The 21,320-nt window shown below is 47.0% G+C and overlaps 1 protein-coding gene across 1 annotated transcript in view; it reads right to left on the bottom strand.

Moving 5' to 3' along the window:
* Positions 1-799: 799 nt before the first annotated feature.
* HUS1 (HUS1 checkpoint clamp component) overlaps positions 800-21,320 on the bottom strand; it is a 60,314-nt gene continuing 39,793 nt past the window's right edge. The window contains exons 7-8 of the mRNA XM_068102676.2: positions 11,241-11,372; positions 800-1,521 (exon numbers count right to left, since the gene is read on the bottom strand). Of these exons, the coding sequence (XP_067958777.1) occupies positions 1,436-1,521; positions 11,241-11,372 (218 nt within the window). The 3' untranslated portion in view covers positions 800-1,435. The remainder of the gene's footprint in view (positions 1,522-11,240; positions 11,373-21,320) is intronic.

Raw genomic sequence — 21,320 nt, forward strand, 5'->3', positions numbered from 1 at the left:
ACTCAGTTCCCGAAACTTCTTCCATGCACATCTCACTCGAGCAACCGTTGCCGAGTCTGATCCACCTTCTCCATTCAGCATGTCTCCGAGGTAGCAAAACGTTTTCACACCTTCCAGCTTCACGCCGTCTCCAAGATCCAACTCAACATTTCCTCCATCTGCAGCTCCCTCTGTGCACACCTTACATTTGAATGTAGCTGCCACACTGGTAAATGACCCTCTCAGACCACTACATTTTTGATGAACCCACTCAGCGCACATTGTACATTGAATGGAGTTCACTCCGACACCCTTCCTGCACACAGCACACGGCCACTTCCCAGTTCTTTCCACCTCACCACATGCTTTACCACTTGCCATCACCTTCGTCTTTCCGATATTCACCTTCAGACCTTTTGTCTCCATACATTCCTTCCACTTGTTCATCTTTTCCTTCAGTCCATCCATACTTTCCGCAATCCACACCAGATCATCTGCATACAACAACTTCCACGGTAAACCCTCCTTTACGTTCTGAGCCAGCACCTCCATCACAGCTACAAATAGTAGTGGACTTAGTACCGACCCCTGATGCACTCCCACCTTCACCTCAAACTCACCACTGTTCCCGTCCTTCGTCCTTACAGCTGCACGCGCTCTTTTGTACATTGCCATCACTACTCTGATCAACCATTCCTCCACTCCTAACTTCCTCCACCTAATTTCCTCCACTCATAACACAGATGGACTGACAGACCGAAATGAACCAATTGCTTAATCCTGCTTTTCGCTTTGGGTGCACCGGGTAACAATCATAATCCAGCCTTTCAAAAATATTTTAATTACCATAAAACCAATCGCATAAATGTGTGGCAAAGGTAAAACAAATGAACAATATACAGTGGTGGCCAAGTGTTCGGACACTTGATTGACACATCCTACATATGGCAGGTTCAAATCTAGCTGGCTGCAGCAGTGTTAAATATTTGGATTGAAAACTTTTGAAAACAGCTAATCTCAGAAAATATTACCATGCTATTACAGTATTGTTGGTTAGAAAAAAAAAAATGTGGCTTACTGATGACCCTCAGAGAGGAGATAACTTGCCTGCTCTGTCTGTCTGGTCTGATGTACATGCGAGTCCACACATTGCAGGATACTGGATAGTCAAACAAACATCTCACACAAATGCTGCCATTATAAAGCAGCACTGCCCCAAATCTCACAACCAAAAATTATATTTTAAACTCAAAATAGCAACAAATAAGATTTTTGGAATACAAAATTGATAATTTTATCCTCAAGTTAACTCCCAACATCCTTTGGTTAATCAAAACAGAAAACCTGTTATTTACTTATTTGAATCACAAATGTTTGAAAAATGAGGAGTCAGAAGCACAGCTGAAGATTTCACAATCATTAAAGATTTTTCCCTCTCTGAAGAATGTGACTCTTCCTACATGGTCACAGCCGGTAGGAAGTATTGAAGAGTTACGTCTTCATGCAGCAAAATGAAATGCAACAACTTCTTATCCACTATATCTGCAAAGAAGGCAAAGATGACATTTGTCTCGTGCAATATGGAACAAAATTTATTGCTTTTCAACAGGACATCTTCATATGAACAAATGCAATACTTACAAGTTATAATTTGTACATAAACTGCCTATTATTTATACATACACCTCTTATGGTTAAACTGCCAAAATCTAGGCTCTCTGCTCACCTTCACTCTTTCATTCCCCTTTTCTCCCACCTCTGGAACAAACTCCCCCACTCCCTTCAATCCCACTCCTCCCTCCAGGTCTTTAAAACAGCTGTTCACCACCATCTCTTATCTTCCCCCATCCAAAACCTTGATCTTTTCTACCCCCTGCTAATTCACCCCAGATCCACTTTTTTGAAATACCAACTTCTTTCCTGGAAGTCCTCGCAGTGTCCATGTGTTTTATACCTCTCCCATCCCCCCACTCCTCCCCCCAAGCCCTCTCCCTCCCACAGATCTCCCGATGTCCCTGCTCTCAAATGTTGTGTTTGTGTCCTTCCCCCTCTCTCCCCATCTTGTCTACCGCTCCCTTATTATATTGTTGCGAATATGGAATTTGGCCTCCATATCCGCTTGTAAATATTCCCCTATTTTTTCCAATACTCCCCAACTTTCCCCAGTCCCCCATTCCCTAGTCCCATTGCATGTAAATAACAATCAGTAGAGCCGACCTTCCCCTTATTCCCCCATTAAATGTCGTGCCCAGGTCCCCCGCACCACACGTAGACAATTATAGGACATCTTGCTAGTTATTCTTAATCTATGTCAGTTAAGGACTTGTTTCCATTAATTATGACTCTTCGTTGCACCAGAATGTGATTATATGGCACCTGTTAGGAAGTTTAGGACCTCCCCATACCTCTCCGCATCTCTTCCCCATGAAGAAGCGCCAACTACAACAACAACAACAAAAGAGGGGGGCGGCGCGGTGACGGCATGGGGAGTGGGCGTCCTCCTTCCGGCTCGGTTAGCCGCCATTGACCACGCGCTCCACGGGGTTACCACGAAGGGGCTCCCTGTCGGCCCCTCGTCAAGGGCGGAGCCGGTAACCCCCGCACCCAATGAGAAGCCATGGGCCGATGCCATCTGGGGCGGCGCTAACGAGCCGAGGGCGTGTCACCCCCCGCCGGATATACGCGGCCCCGCGCCGGACGTGACGAGAGATGCGCCCCGAGCTTGGAAGGACAAGACGCCACCCTCCCGAGCGCTGAGCGACCTCCCCGGCATCTCCACCAAAGTCGCGACCCTCCCGAGCGCTGAGCGACCTCCCCGGCATCTCCACCAAAGTCGCGACCCACGAGCGCTGAGCGACCTCCCCGCATCTGCTGGACACCACCGTACGTGATTCTGTCCCTGAGCCAGGTGCACCTGAGCCATCGACTGCCGCTTTCCTTGCCATCAAATCCCGTGTGAGTCAGCGTTGTCCCGTTTATCTGTGGTCTGTCTAGGGTTAATATAAGAGTGTGTCTAAGTGCCTGTCTTCCTATGCTGTCCCTCTTGTAGTTGTAATCTAACCTTTTTCCGTACGAATATACTTGAGAACTGAACCCCTGGTGTCGTATTGTGTCATTATAATCCAGCCGGGTGTCTTCTTTTTCTTATTGAGCCAGCATAGCGCGATTAGTCAACCCCGGGTGCAATCGGGGTAACTTGTACGGATACGGCGGCCATCCCGCTCGGCCCACCATACCATCAAAGTCGTATCTGTAACAATTGGTGTCGGGAGTGAGATTCGAGGCCCGACCAAATTTTGGAAAAAAAAAAAAAAACGAATAGAGGAAAAAAAAAATTTGGTCAAAATTTGGAGCGGCCGAAATTCGTTTTGTTTTACAAAACCCGAATTTTGAAAGTCGCGCTATGGCGGATCAAGACGGCTGGGGTCCGGTTAGGGAGAGTGAAGCAGGGTCGGTCCAGGACCAAATTGAGGGACATGAGGGACATGAGGAGAGCGAAACAGCGGGGGTAGCAGATTCGCAAAATAGCGTCGTCACGCACGAGGTAACGGGCGCGCGAAATGACGCCTCGCAAGTAGCTACGGCGGCCGCACCCGCTGCACAAGTGGGAGGGATGGCCCAAATGCAGGCCCTCATGGAGCAATTTATGGCGCAAATGCAGGCGTCCCTCAACCTGCAGAAGGACGATATGAGGGCTAATAGTGAGCAAATGAGGGCTGATAGTAAGCGATTGGGTGAGCGATTGGAGGACCAAATGGGGGTAATGGGGAACCGGATGGATGCTCAGAGTGAGCAAATGAGGGTTGATAGTGGGCGATTAGAGGGCCAAATGAGGGGTACCGGTGAGAAGTTAGACAATAATTTTGAGGAGTTAGACAAGAAAATTGGGAAGTTAGACAAAAATTTTGAGGAGTTAGACAAGAAAATTGGGAAGTTAGACAATAATTTTGAGGGGTTAGACAACGGGATAAAAGAGGTGAAACATGGGTTAACGGGGGTAGAAAATAGAATGGCTGCCCAGGAGAATCAGATAGAGGGAGTGAAAAATGGGTTAGAGGGGTTAGAAAACAGTATGGAAGGCAAATTGAGGGACATGAGGGACCAAGCGGAAAGGGAAGTTAAACAAATGGAGCAGCAGATAGAGGGGGTCAGAATGGGGGTAGAAACCAAACTGGATGCTCACAGGGAGGAAATGGAGCAGATGAGGGTGGCATCTGGGCAGGAGATGCAAGTGATGGGAGAGGAGATCAGAAGAGGAGTGAGTGAGGAGGTCGGAGGAGTGCGCGAGGAGGTGAGGCACTGTGAGGAGCACATGGAAAAGGAGGTGAGAAAGGGGACTGTAAAGTTACAAGGGGGCATAGAGGACCTGACGCAAGAGGTGGAGCAGCTGACGGTGGGACAGACGGAGTTAGTGGAGCAGGTTCAAAGGAACACTGCGGTATTAGGAGGTTTAAAGGCGACACAGAAAGAACTAAAAGATGACTTGGTAGCGACGAAGAGGGAATGTCAGATGGTACGTGAGGGACTGACAACGAGGTTGGACGAGGTCATAGAGGTAATGGAGACGAAGGACCGGCAGGTGAGGACGCACCTGGAAACGGTCAAGGTAGCCTTAGAGGATGAGCTTGAGGAGACGTACCGGGGAATAAAAGAGGTGAAGCACAAATTAGAAGAAGTGGAAGAAGGGATGAGCGAAATTAAGAAGCGACGGAGAGGGGATAAGAAAGAGATAAAAGAGGAGATAAAAGAATTGGTCCAAAGTCTGTGTTTGGATCGTGATGATGTGCTCATTAACCGGATGAGGGATTCGCAGGTGATGGAGGAGAAGCGAAGAGGAAGAGGACCCGGTGTAAGTGGTGACCAATATGGTCGTGCGTATGATGCGCCAGGGGATTTAAGAAGCTTGGGGGTCGAGATAGACCCGGGTGTTCGTGAGAGGCCGTTGGTGAAGTGTGCGACAGGTCTGGTGTGCGAAAAAGGAGGTGTGCGAGAAAGTCCGACTCTGGGGTGTGTGAGGAAAAAGTGTGTACCAAGGAGTGAGTGTGCTGGCGAGAGTGAGTCGGTCGTAGCGTGTGTGCGAGGGAGCACATGGGAGCGCGGTGTGGTGAGTGTTACAGAGGGTGTGACGGGAGAGTGTGCGCGAGGGAGGTGTGTGACGGACAGGTGCATGGGGAAAGAGTGCGCTGTCAAAGGCAAGGAAGAATGCACACCTGTGGTGAGTGTTACAGAGGGTGTGACGGGAGAGTGTGCGCGAGAAAGGTGTGTGACGGACAGGTGCATGGGGAAAGAGTGCGCTGTCAAGAGTAAGGGTGAGTGCGCTATCAGGAATGGAGGTGAAAGTAGTGAGAGTGACATGGAGCGTGAGTTAGTTGTGACAGGTGAGCGAGGATGTACACCTGGGATGGAAGGATGCACACCTGGAATGGTAGAGCGTGAGTGGGAATGCACGCTGGAGTTGGTGGTGAGGCACGTGGTTGGGTGTGCGAATGAGGGCACACCTGTGATTGTCACAGAGGAGGTGACCGAGGAGGGGGCGCGAAGAGGTGTATTGGTGAGGTGTGCGAGCAACGAATGTGTGCCAAAGTGTTCGGTGGTCAGGTGTGTGACCAAGGCTGTGAGTGGAATGGGTGTGCCTGGGTGTGTAAGGAAAGGTACGAGGAGCATGAGCACGGCTGGATGTGTGAGCAAGGAACGGGCTTCGGGGTGTAAGCATGCAGGTGAAGCATCGACATTAAATGGGTTAGAGGTTAGAGCGACTTTTAGCCGAAGCAGGCCCTCGGTGCGTGCCGGGCCTCGCTTTGAACGGCCGCGTCCAGGCTCCACTAGGCGGAGCTGGCAGCCCGATAGAAAGGGTCGTCATGGCGACCACTTTTTGGTGAGACGTGCCGGCAGGTCTAGATCGGGGCATTGGATGGCTCCACGCCGAGGTGGTGTGTGGGATCTCGGCACGGGTAAGCCCCCGTCCCTGCACCGAGTGCCGGACGCATCCAGCCGCTGGCACAAAACAACCAGCATCCATTGCTTGGCTTTACGAAGCCGGGCTTTGGACAGGGATTGGCGCACCGAGAGGTATTAGTGAGTCGACTGGGTGATGAGGTTAGTGTTTTGGACCCAAAATTGGAGAAAAACAAAATTTGATGATTGGCAAGGGATTGGCAGTAGTGATTGGCAGATGATGGGCAGTGATTGGCCAAATTTTTGATTTGTTGAAATTTGATGTGCAAAATTGGTAGTGAGAGACCCCCGATGTGTTGGGATGGCAAATCCACCATCCCTCACAGGTGGGGGGCAAAGGAGCTATAGCTTATGGGGTGTATGGCAGTGAAAACTAGCCCGGGTGGGTTAGGATATTGTGTGTAGGGATCTAGAGAAGATGACCTTAGGTAACGTTAAGGTTAGTTAGTGACTGATACCTGTAGTGGGGACGCAGGTAGATTAGTATGGATGATAATGACGAGGGAGCGCAATAGTTTAAAGGGACGACTGGGAAGCGCAAGTTTCAGAAGGGAGTAGTTAGCTGAGATGATGCCGTGTGTGTGAGAATTGAACAGGTGTGATTGCACAGGTGTGCAACTGGACAGGTGTGTGGAGCCGTGTATGAGTAGTGAGTGTGTGGATCAGCGCGAATGCGCTTGGGGAGAGAAGGGTGCAGGTGGCACCAGGTGTGAGAGCACAGGTGTGCAGGTACAGGTGTGTGGAGAGAGTTGGAGTAAGTGGTACGGAGTGGTGTGCATGGTGCGAAGGTGTGGATGGGGGAAGAGTGGACCCCTTTCACGAGTACCCGGGGCGGGTAGTGTAAGTGTTAGGTAGAGGGTGCAGGTAAATTGTGGTTGGATATTGGCATCTGTGGTGCGGTTGCAGAATGGTGTTGTGGATGGGTGCATTAGTGTTGTGGAAATGGCTGGGCGTGTAGCCTGTTAGTGTGTGTAGTTGGTTGGGCACTCCACCACTGTGAGGATGTCGGCCAGGTGAGGCCGCAGGTGGGCTCTGGGAGCCAGTAGTTGTGAGTGGGTGCCTGAGGATCCCGGGTGTGGATCGGGCAGCCCAGTGCCAGAGAGGGCACGGAGTGGGGAGAGAGCCAGAGGGCCTTCCCCTGGTAGTTAGGTTAGGGTAAGGAGCAGGTAAGCTCGGAGGCAACTGCAGTGGTGGAGGGGTGCAGGTGGGTAGACCCACTGGGAGAGGTACACGCCACAGCCCAGAAATTGTACGAGGGCACCGGGAGATGAATCGGGGGAGTGAGACCCCAAATTGAAGAGCACCACAGTTTGGCCAATGGGAATTGGTTTTTAGAACCCATAGTGTAAGAGGGCCAATGGGTTGGCCGGAGAAAGACCCCGGGTAGTGTAAAGTTGTTAAAGTCATTTAGGAAATAGTTAGGATTGATGAACCTGTCGCACCATACGCAGCCACTTGCCTGTGGTGATGATGATGACTCCACACCTGTGTTTTCTTTGTTTGTGTTGCAGAAATGAGAATTGCTGTTGGATTTGTGAGACGCATCACGACGTGGATGAGACATTGGGGTGATTCCATCTCTCCCTCCCTAGGAGGGACTGATGATGAATTGAAAATGGCAAATTTTGATGAGAGTTGAAAATGGCAAATTTGATTGGTTAGGAGGGAGAGAAGACGAATTTGGTATATGGGAGGAACGGGGAAGACAGTAGGGATGTTTGTGGATTTGTAAAGTAGATGTTTATGGGTAGTGTTGTGTTTTGTTGATACAGTAAGGGGTAAGGGAGGGGCCATGTAGGTTACCTGGTGGGGGGGGCGTACGGTAGGAACGTACCTGTCTCACCTGGTTCCCATGTGCCCCCAGTGTGCATCACCTTGCATTGCGTGCACTTTTGCGCCCTTACCACCTTGCTCACTTGTCTTGTTTTTGTCTCCCACCTCCGAGGATCTGGCTTTGGGGTAGAGAGAGAGGAGAGAGAGGTGCTGGCGACGCAGTTGTGGGCCTGCACTTTCGCTGCTTGCTGCCGGGATCGATACACCATATGGACCGCAATGTTTGTGGCCACCCACGATGGACCGCAGTTCGTTTGCGGCCAAGCACCACCCGGGGATGGACCTATGGGTCAACGTGGCACCTATGCCATACAGGTGAACCACTTTTAAGTAACACCAAGTGCACCACAAGAAGAGCAAGAGACACCTGCAGGGTTAGGGGTTGTCGCATTTATTTTTAATCATTGAACAATGGTGACTGCACCGATTGGTGGTGGGGTGGTGCTTTTGATGCTCGGGAAGGGTGCTCTGCACGTTATTAAAGGCCGTCGGCCACAGAGCACTCGTGGGTTGGTGTATCGATGCTGGCAAGCGCGCTCTCTCTATGCATAACATCTGCATGTGTTCCTCCAAAAACAGGTCCTGGATCGTAGTGTAAATAGCAGCATAGTCTTGTAAATAATGCTCCCTACCGGCTGTATGTTTAGTTTGAGAATTCTTTCCGGATTCGGTTATCCTGTGGGTGTGGTTCTGTGAGGAGAAGGGTGCAACGTCGCAGGGGGACATATTTACTCATTTGTGAATATCTGTAAAACTGTCGCACTCAGGGTAGAGTTAATAGTAGAGGGAACTACATTGCGTGCCACACTAAAGTAGGTAAAAATTTATCGGGTCGGGACGCCCCGAGGGTAGAGAAGGGTGCAATGTTGCGAATATGGAATTTGGCCTCCATATCCGCTTGTAAATATTCCCCTATTTTTTCCAATACTCCCCAACTTTCCCCAGTCCCCCATTCCCTAGTCCCATTGCATGTAAATAACAATCAGTAGAGCCGACCTTCCCCTTATTCCCCCATTAAATGTCGTGCCCAGGTCCCCCGCACCACACGTAGACAATTATAGGACATCTTGCTAGTTATTCTTAATCTATGTCAGTTAAGGACTTGTTTCCATTAATTATGACTCTTCGTTGCACCAGAATGTGATTATATGGCACCTGTTAGGAAGTTTAGGACCTCCCCATACCTCTCCGCATCTCTTCCCCATGAAGAAGCGCCAACTACAACAACAACAACAAAAGAGGGGGGCGGCGCGGTGACGGCATGGGGAGTGGGCGTCCTCCTTCCGGCTCGGTTAGCCGCCATTGACCACGCGCTCCACGGGGTTACCACGAAGGGGCTCCCTGTCGGCCCCTCGTCAAGGGCGGAGCCGGTAACCCCCGCACCCAATGAGAAGCCATGGGCCGATGCCATCTGGGGCGGCGCTAACGAGCCGAGGGCGTGTCACCCCCCGCCGGATATACGCGGCCCCGCGCCGGACGTGACGAGAGATGCGCCCCGAGCTTGGAAGGACAAGACGCCACCCTCCCGAGCGCTGAGCGACCTCCCCGGCATCTCCACCAAAGTCGCGACCCTCCCGAGCGCTGAGCGACCTCCCCGGCATCTCCACCAAAGTCGCGACCCACGAGCGCTGAGCGACCTCCCCGCATCTGCTGGACACCACCGTACGTGATTCTGTCCCTGAGCCAGGTGCACCTGAGCCATCGACTGCCGCTTTCCTTGCCATCAAATCCCGTGTGAGTCAGCGTTGTCCCGTTTATCTGTGGTCTGTCTAGGGTTAATATAAGAGTGTGTCTAAGTGCCTGTCTTCCTATGCTGTCCCTCTTGTAGTTGTAATCTAACCTTTTTCCGTACGAATATACTTGAGAACTGAACCCCTGGTGTCGTATTGTGTCATTATAATCCAGCCGGGTGTCTTCTTTTTCTTATTGAGCCAGCATAGCGCGATTAGTCAACCCCGGGTGCAATCGGGGTAACTTGTACGGATACGGCGGCCATCCCGCTCGGCCCACCATACCATCAAAGTCGTATCTGTAACAATATGTTTTATGTGTCTGTTTGATGTTTTGTGTGGTTAATGTTAGCTCATTCACGAGCCTCGATCTTGTATACAAAAAAACAAAAAAACATGCAATTTGTAAACAATTTGTAAACAAAAATGCAATTTCATGTTTTAATCTTTATTTTGCATCACTATAAGATTGCAAAATGGAAAAAAATGAAATCCATACACACCTTCACCTCTCATATCATCCAGTGCGACCCCTATAAAAAAAAAAACGATCTCCACACCAAGTAGGGTGCTTATAAATTTTATTTTAAGTGGAAGAATTAGATTCCACTGTAATAGATTGTACAAGCTACATATGAATTTGGAACAGTCATCAACAATGACCTTTTTTGAATAACGTGATCAAGTTAGCACAATATTGCACCAGTCCTTTTTCAAAGGAAGTACAAGTTGTGGATTATGCTCCACTCATCATGGCCCTCAAGTGGAGTGACAAAATGTCCCAGAGTGGTTCGATTCTGTATTATCGACATGGAAACCCAAATCAAGTAAAGGTAACTTGGGTCCATCCTAAGACAAGCCAGAAAACATAATCTTGCAAATCTCGAGGTTGAACTCTTCAAAATTGTTTGAAAAGGCAACACAACTATGCAGTGGTGCCTTTTCAAGTCTGTCTCTGGTAAATGCTCCTTGTTCCATTCCCTCCCTGTCACATCAAATGGCACATTGGTATATTCTGCTCAAGATAATGCAGAATGTCTTAACCCAAGCTGTTGTGTTTGCTGCCAATAATGTTGGGAGCCTTTTTCAACAAGATTGTTACTTTCACGTTACATTTTCTTGTTCTGCCAATTGACAACGACTACTACTACTACTACTACTAACACTACTACTACCACTACTACTATGCATGCCCAGCTGGGGGGCACAGTGACCCCAGAGATTCAAACACAGGTTAGAAAGCTGAGAGGCAAGTGTACGTACCTCCAGACCATCCAGCCAGCCCCAATTGATGTCTAAAACATTCACTGATGGATCAACTAACTGAAGTGAAGTGGATCTGGTGCAGATTCCCCGATGCGTTAGTAAGTGATTTACATACAAGTGCGCTATCATATTAGGATATCCTGGAATTACAGGATATCCTAATATGATATCCTGTAATTCCATATGTCATGTCAATTTTATGACATGACATATGGAAGAATATGTGGAAGAACAATGACATATGGAAGTATGGAAGACATGACATATGGAAGAAGAATACGTCAATTTTATTAACCTTCAGTGTTAGCTTCGTACCATGCTGACCTCCCATCTCACATTACATTCCAGCATAAAAATTCCTTCCTTCCCACAAATATCAAAATGAAAACGTGATGATTATTGGTGGTCTCATGACACAAGGAAAAGACACAAGATAGAACTTTAAGCAAATAACCAGGGATGATGTTTGGTACTCACTGCAAACAGCCTTGTCGGCATTTATCTGCTGTCCAGCCACAAATTGAAGGAGCTTTTTTGTGTCCACCTTTGCTTGAGCCATTGCCTTGGGATCTCGACCGTGACACCGATCCTGAGACCAGTTGACACTTGCTGGAAAACAAAACGAACAAATAATAACTCAGACATCTTGATTCCAATGAAAGTCTCCTAAAACTTCGAGGAACTATCATTTCTAGAGATCCTCGATTTCACCCATCATATTTGTCCTAAGCTAATAATACTTATCTATCTATAATTCCAGTAATCTCTGTGTGTATGTGTGTGTGTCTGTGTGTGTGTGTGTGTGTGTGTGTGTGTGTGTGTGTTTGTCTGTGACCGCTGTTTCTCGACAACTACCGGTCCGATATACTTGAAACTTGCCAGGTATATTGCTGGGGACCCGAGGATGTGCCTTTTCAAGGTTTGAAATTAATCGGACAAGTGGTTCCCAAGGTATGGTCACCGTACTCGCAAGCCGTTCGCTTTGGCTTTGCGAATGAACCAAACCATTTCATGTAAATAGAGGGGGGGGGGGGGGGGGTTCTGTGGTCGTTACTGGCTTTGCGAATGGACCAAACCATTTCATGTAAATAGAGGGGGGGGGGGGGTTCTGTGGTCGTTACTGCCACGTGGTTTCAAAGTTGTTTTTTGTTGTTGTTGTTTGCACGCATGTTTTTTTGCACGCACGTACGGGCAAGCACGTACGTGCGGGCACGTCCTAGTACTAATAATACTAATAATACTAATACTAATAATACTAATAATACTTCACCAGATGCTGGACCAGGTATATTCTGCTGGAGAGTACTTTTCCTTCATCTTGCTAAGTTCCTCAGAGTGTACAAAACCTCAATTCCAATCCTGTTTCCCAACGACAATGGTAGTTGTAGCCAATAACGTATTGACAGCTGTTTACACCTGGGACTACAAATATAAAATTTCTCCAGCCAGTTTAAAAAAGGTTTGTTTAATGCCTGCATTTTTTAACTACAGAATATCTAAATATAGGTACATCCAAGGACAGATTTTAAAACAAAGGACAAACTCCACAAGAAGTAAACACAAACATTTGACCAAAAAGGTATCACATTTCACAAGCCAAGTTACAGAGAAGTCAATGACATGCTATCACAAATCCCTACGCTTCCCACCTCAAGAAAAGTTTAAAGATGGTAAAAAGTTCCACCAGGAATGACTCAATATCAAATTTTGAGTTAAAGTTTATTTTTCCCCATTTTGACCCCTGTGACTTCAAGGAATGAACACCCGGGGCATGAACTGAGAATCAAATCCAAAAAATTGGTACATATTTCATGCGTCCCCCCCAATGTTGATTGCATATACAAAGTTTCAATAAAAATGTGCCCATACTTTGTTATCTGTTATTTTCATGGGGCAGGACCAAAATGATACTGCTCTCACACAAGCTTGGTGTATTTCTGCACAACTTTTTAGGAAGAGATAGCGTGACGGACAGACAGACTACAAAATCCCCGTTTTTAGTTCACCTTGAACGTAGTTAAGGGTACGTATTGTTACGTTTGTGAGGGGGTAGGCAAAGGATTACCTTAGGGCCAGGTAGGATTGTATAGGATAGCGTGCTCCGAATGTCGCAATGAGGAAGAAGAACCCCCTGTACCGAAGCAGGGACCCATTAGACCGGATGTCGGGTAAGAGTGTATCTTTGTCCTCATGACGAGGGGTGGGGTTTATGTTAATTAGGGTTTAAGGGTAAATCCCCTGTATGCAAGTTGCCTCTGTGATATCTCCTCTGTTCGTTATAACACACACCACACCCGCCATGCACTCCACACCTAAAATAAACACCAAATTAAACTACCCGGAACCAGGACATTCAACTGCCGCTGATACCAATGACCGGGTGATCACAAAAGCCGACAAGTGGCCGTGAGGTCACGCCCCGAAGAACGATTGGTCAGGACGGCCATATAGCGAGGAGATGGACCCCTGATTGGAGCTCGCACGGACATCGTCAGATGACGTAAGAGCGTTGGGAACAAAACACTTGAGGCCCGGCATTTTGGTCTCTTGCGCCAGGGACATTGAAAGCAAACGGTCTCAGATATTCTTTTCTTGCGCTAGGTTCCTATTGAAGGCACAGTTGCATTTTCCTGCTCTTGTGTTGGGACAGGGACATTGGTGTCGTGCAGTCAGACATTTGCACTTTTCGGTCCGGGCGATCAGTTCGAGCGGCTGCATTTTCCTTTCCCTGGCTCGTTGGTGCCGACGGTGCGGCGGCTGTCTGCGCTGAGAAACCGTGGTGCTGTGTGGAGCAGATGGCGAGTGGACGGGCGCAGCCTGCTCGCTTCACGCTCGGCGGCTGGAGGAACGAACTGCGTGCCAAGACCTGTTTCCTGCGCACGGACTTCGCGCCAGGGCGTGTTTTCCCATGCAGGGACGCGGGGGGCTGTGACAATTCCGGACGATCAAGGGGACCAGAGCTAAGTACACACACACACATTTTTACTTTGAGTAATTTTTCCCCTTGTGTTGTTTTACGAGTCCGTATGGAGGGGGTCCCTCGATTAGAAATCTTAGTTTTATCATGCATTTTCTTGTTTGCTGGCATTTATTTAATTAAACCTTTTTATTGTACATTATAATTCCATGTCGGGCAAGTTGATTACCAGGGTCGAAGACGTCCAGTGGGGTCTGTGCAGGTTTGGATTGAATGCCTCGGAGTGTTAAGCTCGATCGGCTACCCGTTACCTTGGAGAATCTTAATCCCCGGGAACACAACAGTATTAACATCACACGGTGTCCATCACTCAGGCTGTATATAAGCACTCAAAACTTCTTCCCCGAAACTACACACATTATTAAACTGAAACTTGACCACAAACTTCATCACTCGTGATGTACCAAAGTTTATTCACAGCATTAAATAAAATAGGGGCAAAACCCCTGGGAGCTCACATGGTAGAATAAAGCAGTTTACTACTAGACGAGACGGATTTCTGAGAAACTCAAAATTCGGCTTGGGAACCGGGTTAAGCGAATTCAGCATACCCGAATTATGTTAAAAAGTGAGGTTCCCAACTTTTACCCAAAAATACATGGCCTTTTTCCAAAAATCCGTCTAGTCTATACAGTGACTGAAGGTATTTTAAACAGCATCACGGTATTTTAAACCAATTTCAATAGTTACTAAATAGAAGACAGGGCAGCATGTAGAATCATACTAACATAATCATAAGACTAAACAAACAAAGGAAAAAAATAACTATTTTGGGGAGCAAACCGTAGACCTTCTTAGATGCCGACTTTCCCAATGCCGTGAACAAACATTGGTACACCACGGCTAATGAAGGTTGTGATTGTTTCGTCAAAATTGTGTGTGTAGTTTCAGAGAGGAGAGCAAATACCTATTTAGGGGGTCAACCCCCCACACACTTCTTAAGCCCTGATTTTTTTATGCTGTGAACAAATGCTGATGCATCATGGGTGATGAAGGTGGTGGTCAAGTTTCATCGAAATTGTATATATAGTTTCTGAGAAGAAAGCAAATATACCTATTTTGGGGGGGGAAACCACACCCTAGACACCAGTAGGGCCCGATTTTTTAAATGCCGTGAACAAACTTTGGTACATCACGGGTGGTGAAGGTTGTGGTCAAGTTTCAGAGAAGAAAGCAGATACCTATTTTAGCGGGTCAAACCCGGACCCACTATGACACCTGTAGACTCCCTTAGATTTCGATTTTCTTAATGCCGTGAACAAACTTTGGTACAGCACGTGTTACGTGCTCCTCCCCGACCCCCTGGTCACGGTGTACCTCCGAGCCCCGAAAGGAGTCACGGCAGAAAAATATGTTATTCTGTGCCAGAAATCAATAGTGAAACCACACCAAGGATTATCAACAAACAAATATTGTATTAAAAATCACACAAGAATAACGGTACAACAAATAGCAATCAAAAGTACACTCAATACATCTTATGATGGCACCATCAACTAGCATAGGATAACTCACGGTGTTCCCAGTGAGTGGAAAACGTTCCCCAATGTCTCTATATTCCCGTCCTCAAGACAAAGTTGACTCGCTCCAGCGATCGCTAGAACAATGTCCAATCGAGACCAGAATCCCGTGCGGATGGCAAGGGCAGTCGCACCGCCAAAGCAGCTCTCAGGCGTAGGCGGTCGAAGCGACGTAAAAAGTCACGTGGTCCAAAACCAAAGGCAAACTCGCGGCGGAATGGGAAATCCCAAAGGCCCTCCAGATATGAACATTCACTGTTCAGCAGGCAAACCGCAACTTAATCTCCAAACTCAGCGTTGCGCACACACATCGCCGACAGACAATAGGATGGTGAAAAACTGACGTGTAGCCAAGAAATTTTGATGAACAAAGCACGAGGGTCAAAATGGCCGACGGCTCTTACTTGAGTCGACACGACCCGGCGAGGATTCTTCGGAATCGCAACGCCCAAACCTGACCACGCAGGTTTTTCAATTCCCCAGCAATAACACCTATCGCAGGAACTCCTTCCAAGGAAACTCAAAGTTCACTCGCGACTTTCGTTCGACAACGCTCGCTACGGAGCTGGAAGCTACTCGCTTCTTGTCCGACTTCACTCGCCACGCCCTCGCCTTCTTCTTCGTCTTCTTCCTCATCTTCCGGCTCCCGATCCGGCTTCCTGTCTCTTTGTAACATTAACGCTTTTATCCTTTGCAAGCAGTTCATGAACAATAAACCTTTAGAAGACAATAAGAGTACATAGAATCAGAAATATTTCAAGTGGATGAAAACCACAACAGCGGAAGTGACGAATCCGTAACAGACACCTGTAGACTCCCTTAGACTTCGATTTTCTTAATGCCGTGAACAAACTTTGGTACATCACGGGTGATGAAGCTTGTGGTCAAGTTTCATGGAAACAGTGTCTAGCCTGGCTGTATAGCCTGGGTTTGAATCCCGACCCAGCTATAAATTGTCATCCTGGTGTTTCACAGTCAGGGTAAGGTGATTCATCAATGTGTGCGTCGTCCCTCGGATGGACGTTAAACTGGGGGTCACATCTGCCGGATTTTCAACCCCCCTTCTATGACCTCCTCACTCTTTCCTCCCCCTCCTCTTTCCCTCCTCTCGCTCTCTCCCACCCCTCTTCTTCCTCCCCATCTTTCCCTTATTCTTCTTCCTCCCCATCTTTCCCTTATTCTTCTTCCTCCCCATCTTTCCCTTACTCTTCTCCCCCCCTCCCCCCCCCCCCCACTCGGCACCCCACCCTCCCGGAGTGTACAGTATAGCGACATGTGGTGAGGATTAGCTCTCCCACTTCTCCCTCCCCTCTTTCTCTCCCCCTCCCCTCTCTCTCCCCCTTCCATTTCTCTCTCCCCCTCCACTTTCTCTCTATCTCCGACACCTCTCTCTCTTTCTCCCTTCCCCTTCCCTTCTCCTCCCCTAGTCTCCTATTCCTTCCACTCCCCCCTCCTCTCCTCTCCTCTCCTCTCTTTTCCTCATCCCCTCCCTCCCCCCCCCCCCCTGCTTATTCCCATCACAAAGCGAAACCGTGTTACCCAGCAACACGGGGTACCTTTTGCTAGTTGTCAATAAGTGACTCACACGGCTTGGATAAAACATGCTTTGCACGTTTGTACAGGCAATTTTGTAAACTCCGTGTGCATGCATCCTGCACCATTCACTTGGTGTTTTGCATCAAGTGATGTGCCATTCAGTAAGGTGTTTATGCGTCGTGCTCCATTTCTCATACTCTAAGCATCCTATACGAGATACGTTACACACTACATATGGCTTTGTGATTAACTTTACCAATTAATCAATAACGTCGAGAGATTTTCCTATCAATCATAATAAGATAAAACGAACTGCAAAACGTAATGGGAGAACAATACTTTCCTTTCACTATTTTTCTCTTTTTGTGTTTGTCAAATTCAAGTGAATCAAATCAGAATTCCATATTTTCTGTGTTAATGGAAAATGAAGTGATAAATGACAAAAGGTTGAGACTACATCACAATACACAGATAACGTATTTCATAGACACAGTGAGTGAGTGGTGGCTCCCACTACACTTGGATGGGGACCTGTAGCAATCACTTCAGTTCAACATCATAATTACATCAATGATTGGTTCACGAGTTATCAAACAGTGACCACTATATTCGTCATGGGTGTGTGTGTGTGTGTGTGTGTCTGTCCGCAGCATAACTAGCCGATGATATCATCCGATCTTGATGAAACTTGGGTGGGAGGTTGATATCATGATCTAGTTGTGTCCTGCCTGGAGTGGGCGTATTGCGCCCATTGTGGATGGAGCGACGCCCAAAAAAGATGTCTTTTTAGGGGGTAATCAGGTTCAAGCAACATCTTCTCCGAGGGGTTTGGTGGAATCTGACAGGGGTTTCGGTATTTGGTTTGGCCAATGTCATGTGTCTAGCCCCTTTTTTTCGATTTTTCATTTTCGCCCCAAGGTCAAGGTCACAAGGTCACGAAATTTAGAAAAGTCGATTTTTGATGGTTTCTTTACATTGTTCGCTTCCTGACAGGGTGAAATGTCGTACATGATCGTATATTATCACATACATCATGAAATACAAGTTTTCCAACAAATTTCAGAATCTTCGACCTTTGAAGGTCACAAAGGTCAAATTTTCAAAGTTGTCAGAATCGAACCGAATTTTCGGTATTGTGTAGCTAACTAACCTCATAACTGATTATACATGATTTTCTATCTCATTTCAAGGTCAGTAACCTTCGTTTTGACATTTCCAGGCCAGCACCACACACAATTACGTACAGCTGGCTCTTAAAGGCCTGCGCACGCAGCGCATTGGGGCCCTTTGTAAATAGGCATGTACACCGCATGTCAGGGTCCGACACCTGGCACGTGGGCCCCCGACCCCCCTGTCCGGGCCTGTTTCGGTTATAGTCCGTCCTTTGTCATTGAATACCACTCGCTCGTGAACCATCGCCGTCTCCTGACTTGCCACCACAAATGGTGATTTAAAATGATTTCCAAAATAACTTTTCCATGACATCAACCCAAGTAAAACCCTTTATGCCATAAATAAGGCAATTGCAGAGAACACCGTTTTTGTGTGTACATGTCCCTGGTATATTCTCAAAAATTGTGGTGGAAAGCAGCAAAGCAAACAATATATATATATATACTAGCTGAGGTACCCGGCTTCGCCCGGGTTGAATAAGAATAATACAAATATATGACGAAAATAACATGTATATTTTAGAGCAATATCACAGTACATTTCCTACATGACGTTTTTTCAATTTCTCAAAACCTCTGGGTATACAACATTTCTGGTTTTCTTATGTGGTGCCAAGACATAAAGATTGCTTGGTTTTCCAACCCTCGAGCAGCCCACGTACAGCTGGCCATGGGCAAACACTTGTTCTGTGAAGTTCAGGCCTACAACCTTCATTGATTGCCCCTGCGCCCTGTTGATGGACATAGCAAAACATAGCCTGATGGGGAACTGAATCCTCTTGAAGGAGAATGGAAGGTCAGGTGGAATAAGTGGTATCCTTGGAATGAATACTTTCTCTCCTCTGTATTGTCCTGAGAGGATGGTTGCCTCTAGGACATGCGACATCATTTGCTGGACTGTCAATCGTGTTCCATTACACAGCTTTGGTGGATCAAGATTCCTTAGAAGCATGATTGGTGCTCCCACCTTGAGAATCAACCTGTGTGTTGGGAGTCCTTGAGGCTGACGACTGTTGAGAAACTCAGTTGGGAGGTTTACTGCCTGATCTTCATGTCACTTTGTCAAGAGAATCATAATTTCTTTCATGACCGGGCAGCGAACGTCATTATGTGCGACATTACGTCACTCCTACGGACATGAAAACATTTGTTTTCCTTAAAAATATATTTAAAATAAATAAAATAGTACATAAATTAACAATAAAAGAAGCAAAAAAACAATTAAAAATACAATAAAAAGCACATTTAAAAAATATAAATATGTACGTACAGTATACTGTACGTACGTGCAACCGCTGATTCTCATTCAAAACAGAGGCGACGTACAGTATTCCTTTACTGTGTCTGTGTTAGCCATGGGTCCGAAGAAGGATAATGCTAGTGTTTCCAAGCATAATGTGGTTACGATGGACGATAAGGTAAATCTGATTAAAAGGTATGGAAAAGGTGGAAAAGTGTCGGTGATAGCACATAGACCTTATCGCGAATCGGAACCGCAATGCGTCATGGGATCGGAAAGGGGCAATAGCGCCGCCACAAACTACACCATGGAATTGCAGCTGGCGCGGTTTTTTAAACCATTGATATTAAAATAAAAAGTAGCCTATAACCACCGGAATTTTATGCTGATTCCGAATCTGTGTCTAAAACTTTTCTCCGATGTGTAGTTCTTGAGTTATAAGCGGACATCCAGACAGACACACAGACACTCCTCCTTTATATATAGAGATATATATATATATATATACAAACACAACAATTGGGAGCATTTAGCAGGATATCTACAGCATGCCAGACACAGCAGTTTATTGTCCCATGATGTGGATAATGGTTATAACAACAAGCTGTTATAATAGTTTGCAACATAAATTACTTTGTGGGACAGGATGTGCCCTCTGCTCACCCTCCACCTCCTCCTTTAACTCCCCCATCCCCCTGCCCCAAATTCACATTTCCACTTTCTGAATTAGGTTTCGCTAACCAAGGTTTAACAGTCGCTCTGAGCTACACAGTGCAGCATTATGGAACGTGCATCATATTTTGTTTAAGCTCCAATCGAGAAATAATCATTTTTAGCTCACCTGGAACGTAGTTCCGAGGAGCTTATGGAATGGTGTGTCGTCCGTCCGTCAGCAGTCGGTAAACACTTGCAACTTCTCCGAAACTGCTGATGGGATTGTGACCAAACTTGGCTAAAATGCTATTTGGTATGTTGCAACCCAAGGTTGTTTACGGCATTAAAAAGAAAATTGTGGTCTAAGGGAGTCTGGGGGGGGGGGGGGGGGCAAATTTGACCCCCCAAGATGCGTATTTGCTCTCTTCTCAGAAACTACACACACAATTATGATGAAACTTGCCCACAACCTTCATCACTGTCATGTGCCAAAGTTTATTCATTTGTTCATCATTCCCCCATGCCATTTATAGTTGGTTATGTCAATCGATTAGATGGCATCTTAATATAAAACTTTCACTTGTCATCGGCTGTATGTAGTAGTAAGTATAACTCTTGTTAATTTGGGCTTTTTAATCTTAGACACATATCACTGCAAGCAGAAACTTTATAGATTTGTGGTACAGTAAAATGGTTCTGTGATGATGTTACATTACATTGTGTTACGGATTCGTCACTTCCGTTGTTGTGGTTTTCATCCACTGTACACATTTTTGATTCCATGTACTATTATTGTTGTCGTTTGAGGGAGATAGAGATTACTATTTTCAAAAGGTAAAAAAGTTAATGTTTTAAATGAAACCGGAACCGGACGACGATGAAGAGGAAGAGGAGGAGGAGAAGGCACAGCGAGTGAGTCGGACAAGAAGCCAAGCTGCTTCAAGGTCTGGAGCGAACGATTGGCGATCAAGGGTCACGAGTGAACTTTGGGTTTCCCGGGAAAGGGATTCCTGCGACAGAGTTGTCATCGCTGTGACAGATAAACCTGCGTGACAGGTTTTGCGGTTGATTCCGGAGAGAATCATCAGAGTGCCGTTATGCCACGAGAACGGGCCGTCGGCCATTTTGACTCGCACGCTTTGCGCATCGCTCAAGGTTTTTCACTTCGCTTCAACCATTCTCACCGCATCCAGACGTTAATTTGGTGTGTGTGTGTGTGTGTGTAACGTGGCTTTTGAGTGGGAAATCTGCGGTTCGCCGATTGAGAGCCGTCAAACGTCTATCCCTGAAGGTGTGATTTCCCCGTCGCTTCTCGAGGACACCTTCGCCCATCTTTGGCAGTGTAACTGTCAACCCAACAGAATTCTGGTCTCGATACGACATCGTACGGACGATCACTGGAGTGGATCGACTTTGGCTTGAAGCCGGAATCAACTTTGGCTTGAAGCCGGGAAAGAG

The sequence above is a fragment of the Myxine glutinosa genome, chromosome 1 (genome assembly GCF_964187855.1).
Source record: "Myxine glutinosa chromosome 1, kmMyxGlut1.1, whole genome shotgun sequence".
Classification (NCBI taxonomy): domain Eukaryota; kingdom Metazoa; phylum Chordata; class Myxini; order Myxiniformes; family Myxinidae; genus Myxine; species Myxine glutinosa.